Source organism: Penicillium manginii (genome assembly GCF_028828005.1).
Source record: "Penicillium manginii strain IBT 31320 chromosome Unknown utg000003l:1.0-959480.0:1.0-959601.0, whole genome shotgun sequence".
NCBI lineage: Eukaryota > Fungi > Ascomycota > Eurotiomycetes > Eurotiales > Aspergillaceae > Penicillium > Penicillium manginii.
This window is the reverse complement of record NW_026643104.1, coordinates 946,385-959,525: the sequence shown is the minus strand read 5'-3', so window position 1 is coordinate 959,525 and position 13,141 is coordinate 946,385. Positions and strand designations below refer to the sequence as shown.

The 13,141-nt window shown below is 50.2% G+C and overlaps 5 protein-coding genes across 5 annotated transcripts; 1 reads left to right on the top strand and 4 right to left on the bottom strand.

Annotated features, from left to right (window-relative positions):
- Positions 1-816: 816 nt before the first annotated feature.
- On the bottom strand, positions 817-1,923 carry N7533_003730 (uncharacterized protein; the record flags this gene model as incomplete). Its single annotated transcript, XM_057100380.1, has 1 exon — positions 817-1,923. The coding sequence occupies one exon, from the start codon at positions 1,921-1,923 to the stop codon at positions 817-819; it is 1,107 nt and encodes a 368-aa protein (XP_056963068.1).
- Positions 1,924-2,142: 219 nt separating this feature from the next.
- Positions 2,143-3,942, bottom strand: N7533_003729 (uncharacterized protein; the record flags this gene model as incomplete). The annotated part of the gene is made up of 1 exon (XM_057100379.1): positions 2,143-3,942. One exon carries the CDS (start codon positions 3,940-3,942, stop codon positions 2,143-2,145), a length of 1,800 nt encoding a protein of 599 aa, XP_056963067.1.
- Positions 3,943-4,163: 221 nt separating this feature from the next.
- Positions 4,164-5,141, bottom strand: N7533_003728 (uncharacterized protein; the record flags this gene model as incomplete). Its single annotated transcript, XM_057100378.1, has 2 exons — positions 4,164-4,688; positions 4,743-5,141. 2 exons carry the CDS (start codon positions 5,139-5,141, stop codon positions 4,164-4,166), a joined length of 924 nt encoding a protein of 307 aa, XP_056963066.1.
- Positions 5,142-6,168: 1,027 nt separating this feature from the next.
- N7533_003727 (Peptidoglycan-binding Lysin subgroup) lies at positions 6,169-10,439 on the bottom strand (the record flags this gene model as incomplete). The annotated part of the gene is made up of 9 exons (XM_057100377.1): positions 6,169-7,109; positions 7,618-8,121; positions 8,202-8,333; positions 8,463-8,967; positions 9,019-9,511; positions 9,580-9,671; positions 9,727-9,902; positions 9,963-9,996; positions 10,050-10,439. 9 exons carry the CDS (start codon positions 10,437-10,439, stop codon positions 6,169-6,171), a joined length of 3,267 nt encoding a protein of 1,088 aa, XP_056963065.1.
- Positions 10,440-11,399: 960 nt separating this feature from the next.
- On the top strand, positions 11,400-12,577 carry N7533_003726 (uncharacterized protein; the record flags this gene model as incomplete). The annotated part of the gene is made up of 4 exons (XM_057100376.1): positions 11,400-11,522; positions 11,586-11,681; positions 11,737-12,320; positions 12,373-12,577. 4 exons carry the CDS (start codon positions 11,400-11,402, stop codon positions 12,575-12,577), a joined length of 1,008 nt encoding a protein of 335 aa, XP_056963064.1.
- Between the last annotated feature and the right edge of the window lie 564 nt (positions 12,578-13,141).

Here is a 13,141-nt window from a genome sequence, read left to right as displayed (position 1 = left end):
AAACCCTAAACCCTAAACCCTAAACCCTAAACCCTAAACCCTAAACCCTAAACCCTAAACCCTAAACCTAAAATACTCTCGGGTTTCCACTAACCTACCACTCGGACAACGGGTTTCAACCCTAAAACTCACCACCCGGGCCCGGGCCCGGGTTAATATCAATGCCAAAACCCTAAAACCACCCTCTGACCGGGTTCTACCCCGAAAACCCTCATCTCATGGGCCCTGGGTCCCTTGCTATCTATATCAAAACCTTGTAACTGATTTACTGACTTTTGTTACTCTGATCTCTTCCTATGCACTCTCGGACGGGTTGGAACCACTTATCTAATAACAAACAACTTTGGAACACCAACATATATAACCCTAAACACCTATCTACAAACCCTCACCACCTATCTACAAACCCTCACCACCCATCCATAAACCCTCACCACCTATCTACAAACCCTCACCACCCATCCATAAACCCTCACCACCTATCTACAAACCCTCACCACCCATCCATAAACCCTCACCACTGGCATCTCTCGGAACATTCCCAACTTCTAAACCTCGATCTCCGTATAACACACGATCCCTATCACTAATGACCTTATCACTTACTATACAATCGTCCTGTATATCACCTTCCTAATACCCATCATATATCTATCCTCCTGACCCTATAATTCCCATATATTTCTACCGTAATCATCCCTCTCACCTGGAAATACACTGAATCAACCATGGAACCCGGCAACATGACAACATATATTTGGCCATCGTCTTTATTACTTGAATACGGAAAACACGAACGCCGCTCTCGATTTCCACCTACCCACCACGCTCAACTCCTTGATATGCTCTCCGTAACCAAATAAACTCTTCCGTAATCTGCGCTCGCTTTCGTCCACAATTCCGCGCCATCTGTCCCAAATACCGAATCAACTCTGTATCGTTCGCCCGGATATTATCCACCCCATGCTCACTCAATCGCTGGAACCACCGTTCTCGGATTACTGCATTGGCATGGGGCCCATGCACCATCATCGCAATCGTCGGAATCAATGCCGTACGATATCCATCACATGCCTGGACCGTCTGCGGACTATGCTCCGTTCGCCGATCGCTCCGCGGACATATATACTGCGGCATCCCACACCAAAAATGCGCCGTGAACCCATCGTACGAAATCTGCCGTCGAATCTTGACCATCCAATCCTTACTGGCCTGCGCAATCTTGCCGCTGCCCCCTTCACCATACCAACACTTCCACATCTCATGTCCATCGTCACGGCCTCCTTGGCTGCATGTCCAACAACGATCAACCCACTTCTCAATCTCACGGATCAAAAACTCTTCATCCTCATATTGCTGACCGGCCCTCCCATCCGCCTGCTGGCATAATTCGGCCCGTTGGATATCCTGTTGCCGAAATGTATGCTGGATGGCGATTGGTACGGCCCGGGCCATGGTGCTGGGAATATCCTCCGTCGGGCCGGCCATCACCGGCTCAACCGCCCCAACATCAACCATCGGGTCATCGGCGATAACGGGGGACGCGGATCCAATCCGGGACTCCTGGTCTTCCCAATTGGGCATACATCCATCACATGCGGACTCGACCACCCGATCACCACATCGCTGTCGTTGGTATTCCTCGATGGGTCCATCCAAATACCCATCCAATATCACTCGCCGGCAACCCGTCACCGCCGCCTCCATATACTCAACAACATGGGCATGGTCGTCCGGGGGCGCATCGTGCATCCAAAACGGACGGCATTCCCGCCCCATCGTCTGACCCTCGGCCTGGATGATAATCGCCTCGCTGGGCTGTCCATCACGCCCGGCCCGCCCACTTTCCTGCGCGTAATCTAACATGGTCCGGGGCTGACCAACGTGGATCACACTGCGGATATCGGGGATATCAATCCCCATCCCTAACGCACTGGTGGCCGTGATCACCGCCCCGGCCTGGTGGCGGAATGATGCCAAAATCCCTTCCTTGTCCACCTGCTTGCTATGGTATGCGGCACAACCTAATAACTCGGCCAATGCGGTGACATGGGCCCGGACGGTGGCATATATGATCACCCGGCCGGGGTACGCTCGGCGAACACGGTCCTGGATGAACTGGATCACACTCCGCATCTGCACCTACTGGAACGGATGGTCATATCCATCGTCTACGGGGATCGTATGGACACGATATGCGATATTGGGCCGGCTGGTGTGGCCCCGATATAATACCACTTGATCCCGGACCCAATGCATCCGATGGAATAATAATTCCTCGCTGCGGGGGGGCAATGTCGCGGTCAACATCACGATCTGGGTGGCTGCGGTTCGTAACTTGCCCAACTGCTGGAATAATGGCCGGAATCGCTCCTGTTGACTTAATACCATATGGCACTCGTCCACCACAATCCGATCTAATCGCTGTAACATCCGCTGCCGGGTCACAAAATCGGCAAATGCATCGCTGTCGGTGCTCTCGGGCGTGATCAATACGATGGATACCCCATCGGGTGGCCGTCGGGGGTCCCATACCGCACATGAAATCCCCAATCGCTGGCATCGTGCTTCCATGTCACCGCGTAATGCAATCAATGGAACAACCACGATGGTTAACCCGGCACGGCCACTCACCCACGCGGGCAACATAAACAACACACTCTTACCTCCCCCGGTGGGCATGACCGCCACAATGGGGCTTACCCCATGCTTGATGGCTTGTAATACGGGACCCTGTTGCCCCCGCAATGCTACGGTGTTGCTCCCCATCATGTGCTGGAATGCCTCGTCTATGTTGGTCTGGTGTAAATCATATCGACGCTGCGTACGGGCCTCGGCCGTTTCGACTTCCCATGGGTTGGGCTTACGCTTGGTGCCGGGGGCCCGGCGGTCATGTTCGATACGGGTGGACTCGAATCCTAAAAAATAATGCCAATCCTGGCTCACCTGGCGGAATAACTCGCGGTGCCGGGCCGTGGTGTTGGGATTCTCCATCATCATCCGGCCATATTGCGTCCCGGCAATGCTGGCGGAATGCGCGGCCTGGATATCCGCAATGAATGCTCGGATCCCATCATCATCCATGGATGTCTCGTCGTCAATGTCGGGGGCCTCCTCCTCGGTGTTGGCCTGGAACTGACTGCTGGGGCGTAAATACCGCCGGCTGATGGCGATGGCGATGTCACGGTATGCCTGTAATCCCAACTTCTGCCCATCCAATCCAATCGCGGTCTCGCGCTTCAATACCTCCCGTAACCGGACGCTACTCCACTCGGTCTGCCGATCGGGATCCGGGGACCATACATACTCGGCCCGTCGACCGATGGTGGCGGCTTCGCCCCGTATATGCCGCTGATATGACTGCATCTGCTCCACAAATGGCAATACTAACCATAAATACCATATGACCAACTCACCAATCTCCCGGGGTAAATATCGGAAAATCACCTTGGTATCATTGGCCACATGGAACCCCTTATGGTATCGACTGACAAATGTGACCATGCCATCCTCAATGAATATATTGCGGCGCTCTCGCTCACTGTTACGATGCCGGATGCTCATTAACTCGGGACCCCGGCTGGGTTGACCGGCACAAACATGGACGGCCACGCTTAACCGCTCACGGAACTGGCTCACCACTCGAAAAAACCGATCGATGGCGGGCATCCGGAACCCGGCCCCGTGGGACTGTACAAACTGACGCTGTAATCGGGGCTCGTGGCGGATACGCTCCATGAACCACGTCGGACCCTGGACCGGCCACGATGTACGTAAATCCTGTAAAAAACTCCATCCGGTGGCACTCTGCGTGGCATCATCGTACAAATGATCCCACGGGATGGCTGGGGGCGGGTGATCGGTGCAAAACATCAACTCGTGGACCAACTGCTGCCGTAACCGGCCAACCAACCCATGCACAAATCCGCGGAAATGGCCCATGGTAAAATGGATCTGTTTGTACAACAATTCATCTCCGGACTTCCACCCGATATGACCCTCGCTGGGGGTATTCATAAATATCGTCCGTCCGTACGTACGTAAATCTAACCACCACTGGACGGGGCCATTGGTCCCACGAACCATGAATAAATCCACCAAATATGTGACCCATTCGGGGAACGTTCGGTCGGGATGCTGGCGCTGCTCCTGTGTCAATGCTCCTAATATGTCATCGCTGGTGGGGGGGGACTACGCATGGCCACCGGGGATGGGGGGGCACTGCCATATCCTTCATCATCGTGGGCATATGCCTCATCGATGCCGATCATATCACCTTCAAACCATGGCGGGTTCTGCTGCCCGGCGAACCCACGACGGATCTCCGATGACCGGGGGTCTAACCGCAATGCTTTGTGCAAAATAAAAAACCGCGCGATCTTGATCAAACTGGATATCCGGGGGGGGAAATTCTCGGGCGTGGCCCAACCAAACTGCCCGCATCCAATCACGGCGGTGGCACAAATCATGGCACATCCATATTCATCGTTGCGGATCTTCTGGCGTAATAAATCGATGCAAAACGTTAATAATGCATGCTCGATGGGACGAATCTCGAATGGCTCGGGCTCATCATCCTCGGGGTCGGGACAACTGGCCTGGGCCTGGGCATGGCGCCACACGGCATCCCATAACTGCTGCTGTCGGGGGGTAAATGAATACTTGGGTGATTCCCAATCATGTTCAATCTGGGATGGTGAATCAACCTGGGTGTCTGATATCGGGTACGGACGTGATCATACCTGGGTTCGTGCAAAAAACATCATAATCTGCTGCCACGGTGCCACATGCTTTTGAATGGCGGTGGCATCTAAATATGCCAATAATGGCTTATGTGGACTCTCGTCCTTCATCGTACGGACCACATCAATGCGTACTAAATGCCCGCACGCCTTGGCGATCTCCTGGCTCACCGATGCCAATCGCTCCATGGCCTCCCAAATGACCAATGCGATACGCTCTGGTCCCTCGGCATCCTCCTCGGGGCGCTGGGTACTCTCGAATAATGGCTGCCGGGGGGTCCCTTGTAAATACCGAACCCACCCCGTCCGATTCAACCATGGCGTGGCTTCATCTAACTCCCCGGCCTGGATGATGGTTTCATGGGCCTGTTGATCTTGCTGCTGATACTCCTCAACCATTTGCACTAACTGGTGAATCCGGTCGGGGTCTTCCACGGGGTCTATGGGGGGGGCTCATTGGGATTGGGCTGCACAATATGAATATAATGTGAACCGGGGCCTTGGCTGAATATACGCTGACACGCAACGGCTCGGCTATTGGCGTTAATGGCGGCCTGGATGGCTTTTTCCTGTCTGGGTGTGGGACGACCGCGGCTTTGCTGTACACGATACTGATGGGCCTCTATCCAATGTGCCTTCATCGTACGGATCTGGCGGCATGTATATACCTCACATTGCTGGCACAATAATCCATCCTGATAAACGGGTAACTCGGGGATGGGTTGATCAATCTGGCGGGGCCAACTATCCACCTCTGGGTGATCATCAATATGATCCCACTGCTGGATCACTCTGTCGATATACTGTACCCACGAAATGGGTATCCGATGTACGGTACTACTTAAATGGGCCTTGATCTGTCCCCGGCGTACGGCACATTGACATTTCTGGCAAATCAACACGCGAAATTCGGCATTGACACAAAATAATTCGTGGGCCTGGTATTCGGTGTCCATGTCGGATATGGAAATCTATATATCGGCTGGTATTGTATATCTGGGAAATGGGATCAACTCAATGTTGTTCAAATGGACCCAAAATAAAATGGGATGATGATGGGGGATCTGGGAAAACCCCCCCTGAAATTTGAAACAAAAAAAAACAAATCCTATGACTAAACTACATATGGTGGTTGTTGATGTTGGTGGGTTTGACTGGTCGCGACCGGCGGCTGGTGGTTACCCCATCAAAAAATCTTGCTACTTTGTGGGGGACAAAATCGATACTGGATATGCTCTGATTGTGCTTAAATTTGGCTATGGAATAAAACTAATACTAAATTAAAATATATCGAAATCTGGAAACTCTACGACATTATTTTGCTAAATTCAATGGGGGTTTGAAATCTAAATTCAATGGGCCCTGGACCCACTTTTTTCCCCCATACTTAACAAAACCCTAAAAAATTCAATGGGCCTCATTGAATTTACCCCCATGGGATAGACAGCCCTACAACTGGCAGTAGCAGTCTCAGTCCAGTACGCAGTTTCATTCCAGTGAGGAACCGGCCCAACGCAATAAGCATCACCAGCAACCAAGTTATTGTCACAGTCAGAGAAGGTTTCGCCGCCTTGAAAAGCTTCGCCGAAATTTCAGACTTCAAGCAGATCTGGACGCATAAATCATCAGCCGTTGCGGAGTACCACCGATCGCATTTCGTCGTAGTTCCAGGTGCAACAGTAGAGTTCGCAGGTGGTGTAACCACGCCTTGTGCATAACCTCCATTTCCAGAAGCTGTTGTGATGCCGTCACCAGTTGTATTATAGGTATCGCCCTGGGGAGAAAGGCAAAGGATGCCGCCGAGAATTTCGCGGGCGCCTTGCATGTTCAGACAGTCCGAATCAAGCCAGGGGTTGAATTGGCGAATGGAGTCTGGAGCGAGCCCATAGTCATACTCGAGTTGCCAGCAGTTGTCGTCATCTTGGAGCGTGTATTGCGTGTCACAGCTCAGGGGCATGCAGATATCGCGACTGGCTGGCAGATCAGAACAGTTTCCAAGGATAGTTGGGTTGGCATAGAGGATTGCGGCTGAAGCGACGGAATAATGCTTTGCTAGCTTGTCGCAGGTATCTCCAGACTGGGTTGTGTAGGTGGTGTTTGAGACACAAACGGGGTCCGGGGCTGGCGTCACAGTATAAGGCGGATCGTGCAGCTCGGTGGGTCCAGTCAGGCCGCATGTTGATTGAATCAGCTCGAGGGTTTCTTTGTCGGACTCCGTGTAGCTGCTGTAGATACTGGTCTGTCTCATTTCGAGCATGGTGGTGTAGCAGTGCGAGCACAACTCATCAGTTGACATGTCCTTCGCGCTTTCCACGGTAGTGAAATCCATGATAGTACCAAGACAGTATTTCTTTGTAGCTTCCAAGACTTTCACCACATCCAGCGTAGCAAAGCATGTCAGTGAAAAAAGTATTTTCATAATATTGACCAATGCCCGGGGATGTCCAGGTCTTAAAAATGGACTGCAAAGGACTTTCTGTGTCAACGCCGTGGTGCACGACTCGGTAAGACCCAATGCTTCAAGGCTTTCGGCAGTGTATATTTAGAAGCCAGTGAAGGTTCTTTCTCCAATGGTGGTATTGCTTCCGCGAACCCAAGCCAGAATCGATGACATGAATCCATTGACGTTATTGGCAGCGAGAGTTGGGTCTTCATTGACAGGAGAAATCATTTCTACAATGCCTTTCGTCACAAGGTTGTAGATCCAAGTATCAGTACACTGGGAGATCTCAACTGGACGTTGTTGGCAGTCCTCTGGATTCAGACAAGCTTGGCTATAGTCAGAGAACCAGCTGTAGATACCTTTGGAAAATACAAGTTAGCCTGTGGTCCTCCAAAAACAAAAAACACGTTGTGGTGTAGTTGTGGTACTAACCTGTGCCCATTATATGAACAGAGGAAGAGTCGATGATCCGAAGAGCCCAGGAGGCAAAGCAGTTGGCCGAGGAGGAATCACAATCTGCGAAGACTGGGTCGTTGGAAAATAGACCCGTTATGAACGGCTGGGGAGCGTGAGGAGTGTGTTGGAAGTATGGAGATTCGGTCTGGATCATGCCCATGTAGAGATCCTTGGCCTTGGACACTTGATATTGGTAGAGAACGTTGTGCTCAGAGGAGGTGCCGTACAACCACGTTGGGCCTTGGCTCTCCACCAGAATGCCTCGTCCGGAGTAAACATTGATTTGTTCTTGGGCTGTTGTATCAAGGTCATGGTCGGCGGTCCACGCCCAGATATTCTCAAGATAGGCCGAGGACTGAGAAGTTATATGTAGAAGCAACGATGCTGCAACGCAGGCTGAATTAACTGCGATATCGCTCTTGTCGCACTGAGAGGTTTGCAGAGAAGATACTTTTGCACCGCCAACTCGGATATGAGAGTCTGTGAGTCACGTCAGTAAGAAATTTTTGAAATATAATTCTCCGCCAGGGGAGGCATGAAGAGAACAATGATTGACTTACCCCACATGGCAGCTGAGCCTTGAGTGTATTGGTGGACATTCCACTCCACTAACACAGCGCCAGCAGTAGGATCAGAGACCGTGAAAAGCAGACTCTGAATCTCGATGATTCCCACATCGCCAGCTTGGCCAACTTGAACTCCGACATGGGGTTTTAATTGGTTCTCGAACTTCGACCCTTTCATCATTATCTGGGACCACGCCTGACCGATGATACGAGAGCCAACAGAAACATGCAGTGTATCTTCAACAATTTAAATACCATACGGGATAAAGACAATGGCGGAAAGGTTCGCAGCGCGGTCCAGGATGCTGTTCAGAACTGGCCTATCATTCGTTGTGCCATCTCCAGCAGCACCCCATTCTTTCACGTCGATAATCTGAGTGTTTCCAATTTTGGTGTAAGCAGGTCGACGATGCTGGAAGAAATTGGGCTTGTCATATCCCATGTACGTCAACGACACAGGTCTCTCCATGACGGGGATATCCTGACCGTTGTAGAATGTGCTGTTAGTACTAGAGGTAGCGACGCGACCAAAGCCCCACGATTCAACCCCGAAAGCAGCCCCGCCCACTAGAATCTCTTGACCCTGAGCACTATCGAGAACGGCGGTGGTCACGTCTCTGGAAACAGAGTTTTGCAAGAGGAAAGAGGTCGAATTTTCCGCGAACAAGGATGTCACGATTCCGTTTGTCGTATTGATGATCAGAGCATCCATTAAGATCAGTGAGCCAACGGATTGTCCAGTTCTCATGCTACCGCCGGCCTGTTAGGAGATGGTCAGTGTATGCTGTGCGATTTTGAATGCAAAACTTACTCCGCCAACAATCACCAGGCCATTGACACAGTTCTCGATAATCACGTCTTGCATAGTCCAGGCCCAGTCCCAATGAACCTGAAAGGCGTTCTTTGCGTTAATAAACGTAACTTCGGACGTGGTGAACTGTTGATTGCCAAAGTATGCTCTTTGAAGTCTTAGTCGCAAGCAGGCTGTGGGTTCTGGAGGGGGGATTACCCAAAGTTGCCACCAACGAATGTCAAGTTGGTAATGAAGCCACCACTGTCGTTTTCCATGTATACTCCCTGAGGAAAAATTAAGATACAGATTCTTTGGCTGTAACTTAAGACTGCTAATGCTCAATTGTTGGGTAGTTGCCTCATCTTGCGACATATAGAAGACCATATTCTCGAGCGATGTTCCTTGCGCCACTTGCCAATGGATTCCACATACATAGGCATTCTGTGGTGTTCTCATGACATCAACGTTGAAGTTTCGAACTGATCGAAGGAAGTTGTTGGTAATGATGTACCTTGTGCATCAATAAGCTTCAATTCCACCATGGTCTTTAGCGAGGGAATATTCATGTTGTTAACTCACCACTCAGTACTGTCCCCAGTAAAGACGTCGGAGGTGATAACGCCAAGACCGACAAAGCTGGACGCAGCCAAGATTGTGGGGTAATCAAAGGGCTATAATTTGTCAGTTCCGACAAAGTAACTGTTGTGGCGATCTTGAATTGCTTACATTTCCGAAGAACTCCGTGTTGAAGTATTGGATAATTGGCGAGCTCACCAGATCCCTGCTAGGGGGGAAATACACAAAGGCCGGGTAGATAGTACTGGAGCCACAATCAGCTCCGCATCGCCCTCCATCAGAGACGGCAAGATTGATGGCGGCAGTGTCGTCGGTGACGCCGTCACCTGGAATCTCACTATCAGCATCCATTGCGACACTTTGGAATTTCAGAGGTCAAGAATTACCTTTGGCACCGTATTCTTTAACATTTCTCCAGACCTTCAAAAAAATTTTAGAGTTAGGCACTAGACTTTCAGAAGAGGTTACTATACCTTATATCCTTCTTGTGCGTATGGACTGGAGCCTCTCTGGGTAATTATTGTGAGCCAGAAGTCCGCGGACGATCGCTTGGTCAGTTGGGACTCGTCGGCACCGGAGTCCGAAGCCAGAGCAGATTCCATGGGAGCTTGAGCATGCACATATCCGTCTAGTCCATTGGACTGCGCGTACTTCTGGGCTGGCCTGTTGGTGTCGTTCCGCTGGGGCCGATATTTGCGCCGGATTTCTGCAATATCCACACCATGAAAGCTAGGCGGAGATTGAGGAGAAGCTTCAGCAACGATTTTGGCAGCATGAGCAACCGCAGATGGAATGGTGTAGGTAAATTTTTGGCTGCCCTGGCCTTCAGTCTTTGACTCATTCAGGGCGATTTTGGCAACCATCGCATGAGTTGTTGCCAGATGCTCCGTGCCAAGTGCAGGTGCCACTGGAGAGGTTCCATTTTTCGACTCAGGCTGGGCTGTGTATTGATTTCATTGCGGATACGCTAACCGGCCTTTGTTCATAACCGCCAAAGACGCTTGCGCATTTTTGATTATCCCTTTGGCTTCCTCGAGAGTGGAGGGAAGGGAAGAAGAAGAAGCAGTCACGGTCGGGGAAGCCGAGGCTTTCACATCACGCACTTTATGGTGAAGGTGTTGGTGGCCATGGTGTTGGTGATGCGTTCCATACGCATTTCCCAAAAGAGAACAGAAGAAAGCGAGCAATAGCATCCATCGTAGGGACTGAGCCCCTGGACTGGCTATAGGCCGAGCCATCTCACAGTGATCGAGGCTGGAACCTTGGAGTTGGATGACCGTGAAGGATACAAACCAATCGTGAAATATAGGAGGGAAAGGGCAAGGGACCTTTACTTCAGGCTCACTTCTCAGTCTGCTTCCAGGATCAGTTCTTTGCCACAAAACTTCTCAACCAGGAGTAGCCGAGAAGCTATTTGCGCTATTTTTTCTGCACTCTCCACTTCTTGTGACCCTTGACCAGACTTGGAATGTTCTCCTTTGTCGTATTCGGGTAATGCGGCATTTGTAGTTTTGGTTGCTCTCAGATGAGAAGTGAATTCTTAGAAGACACCGTATCAAGGTGTATTCTCGATGAAAGATTACAGTCTGTATGGATGGGAACCGGTTCCCTTTTTTTCAGAGCGCCAAGCTATTTAGGTGCCGGATTTTCCGCATGAAATCCCGAATATTGAACTAAGCAAAAACTAAATCCACTTGTTTCGCCTTTTAAAACTTTTTTTTTTTCATCACTTCGACGCGCATTCGGTTGGAAGGCTCCTCATTCATCTGCCCCTCTAGTCTCTTCCTTTGACTTTTCTTTTTCTACACAAATTGAATTTCAAGATGGCACAGTCGGCATCAAACGCGTCTTGGCCAGCGGGCATTCCCGAGATCCACCTTCATCCGACAGATTTACCCTCAGATGAGCTCCCGGAAGAAGCCAAGGGATGGCTGCTATTCGTAAAGGTAGGGAGTCCTTGCAATGCTCTCGTATAAGTATTTGTAATATTGACTGGTACATAATTGCAGGAAGAATACCAACCAGTCTCAACCCCAGAAGAAAGGCTGCGTCAACGGCGAGCCCTAATTGAGAAATGGGCTACCGCCAGTCAGGAATTCCGCGAGGTTCGTACAGCCAATGTTGAATTCACCTTTCTTCAGGTCTAATTATTATTTGCAGTCTTACCATAGCCGTGCCCCAGCATGTACCTCAGCTCGCGACTACCCGGCTTCATTGCTCTTGCAGCAAGCCCCACGACCTGACAAGAGGTTCCTTTGTCTACCACTAGTATATTCACAGACTCACCCCCGGAACTACATTTATCTTGTAAAGCTCCTGATTATGATGTATATCCATCAAGATGAATGGAACGGGCAGCATCCCTTTGACCAGGCGGGGCCGGGCCATGCACCGCGCAGCCATATCCCAGAGTTCCTCAACCTCGCGACACCTATCGCGCTCAGCGGTATCCTCTCTGAGCTGTACCTTTCCTCAGCGGATTTCCACGCTCTCTCGATGACCCGGAGTGGCACGGTAGTGTTCGCCGATGGGCCAGACTACACGTGGTATGTGATCGAAGAGCCGGAGCTTGCCACAGGGCGAATGACGATAGCTGAGTTTGGCTCTGACGGCAGTGTCCGCGATTCGATTGTTCGTCGAGCCTGGAATATGGGTCAGGTAATGGCCTTTGGTCAGAGTTTGGGCAGGCGTGTCGCGGATTTGGAAGAGTCGTGTATTGGGGGCCCGCCGCAGTATAACGAGCCGTAAGTTCTTTTCCATTTGCAGTTTCCAACGTGAATTTTCTAATGGGAATAGATTGAACATGGACCTTCCTATTATTGAGCTCTTGGAGGCAACGAGAATGGACAGCAAGTTTCTCTATGAGGGATTCGGTTATATGGACCTGTGGGTGCGCCTTATTGAGCAGAATGCACCTGGATATCTGGACCTTGAGGCTCAGGGGCGGGAGGTGGAATTTAAGCTTGACAATCTGCGTGATGTTGGCATTGTTATTCTCTAAGATGATCTCCTGCGGTAGTTGGTCCTGACAGGTATTGTATCTGACCATTCCATCTTCGAGCATTTTATCGAAACAAATACTCCTACCTGCATCGATGTATTAAGGCTCGAGAATTGGCTTGGAGAGCACTAACCCAAGGGACCTGATGCAGTCTACCTGACTGCATGGCGGTCAGAAGTTCTTAGGTATAGGCAGAATTCAGAATTCGCCCTATAGGGTAGACTATGAGTTCTTTTCTTTCACGATTCTTCTTAAATTTTGGTAAGTTCTAAGTTAGTATGGAATCTCTAATAATTTTTAATTTTAAGGTCTATAGTTTCCTATAGTAATTGTACAAGTTAACCCTAAATCATCCAAAACCTTAAATATTTCTGGTTAGGGTGTGACTAGGAGGATCTACTTTGGGGTTTTAGACCTACTTCAGAATCTCTATTATAAGGTACTTTTTGATATAAGATCTTTTATAGGGCTTGTGTCAAAGAGGGTGAGCTTTAGTAAAGAGTAACGAACTCTCTTTGTATTTTCCTTAGTAATCTGATCTTATCTTAGCTATACTACAGATTT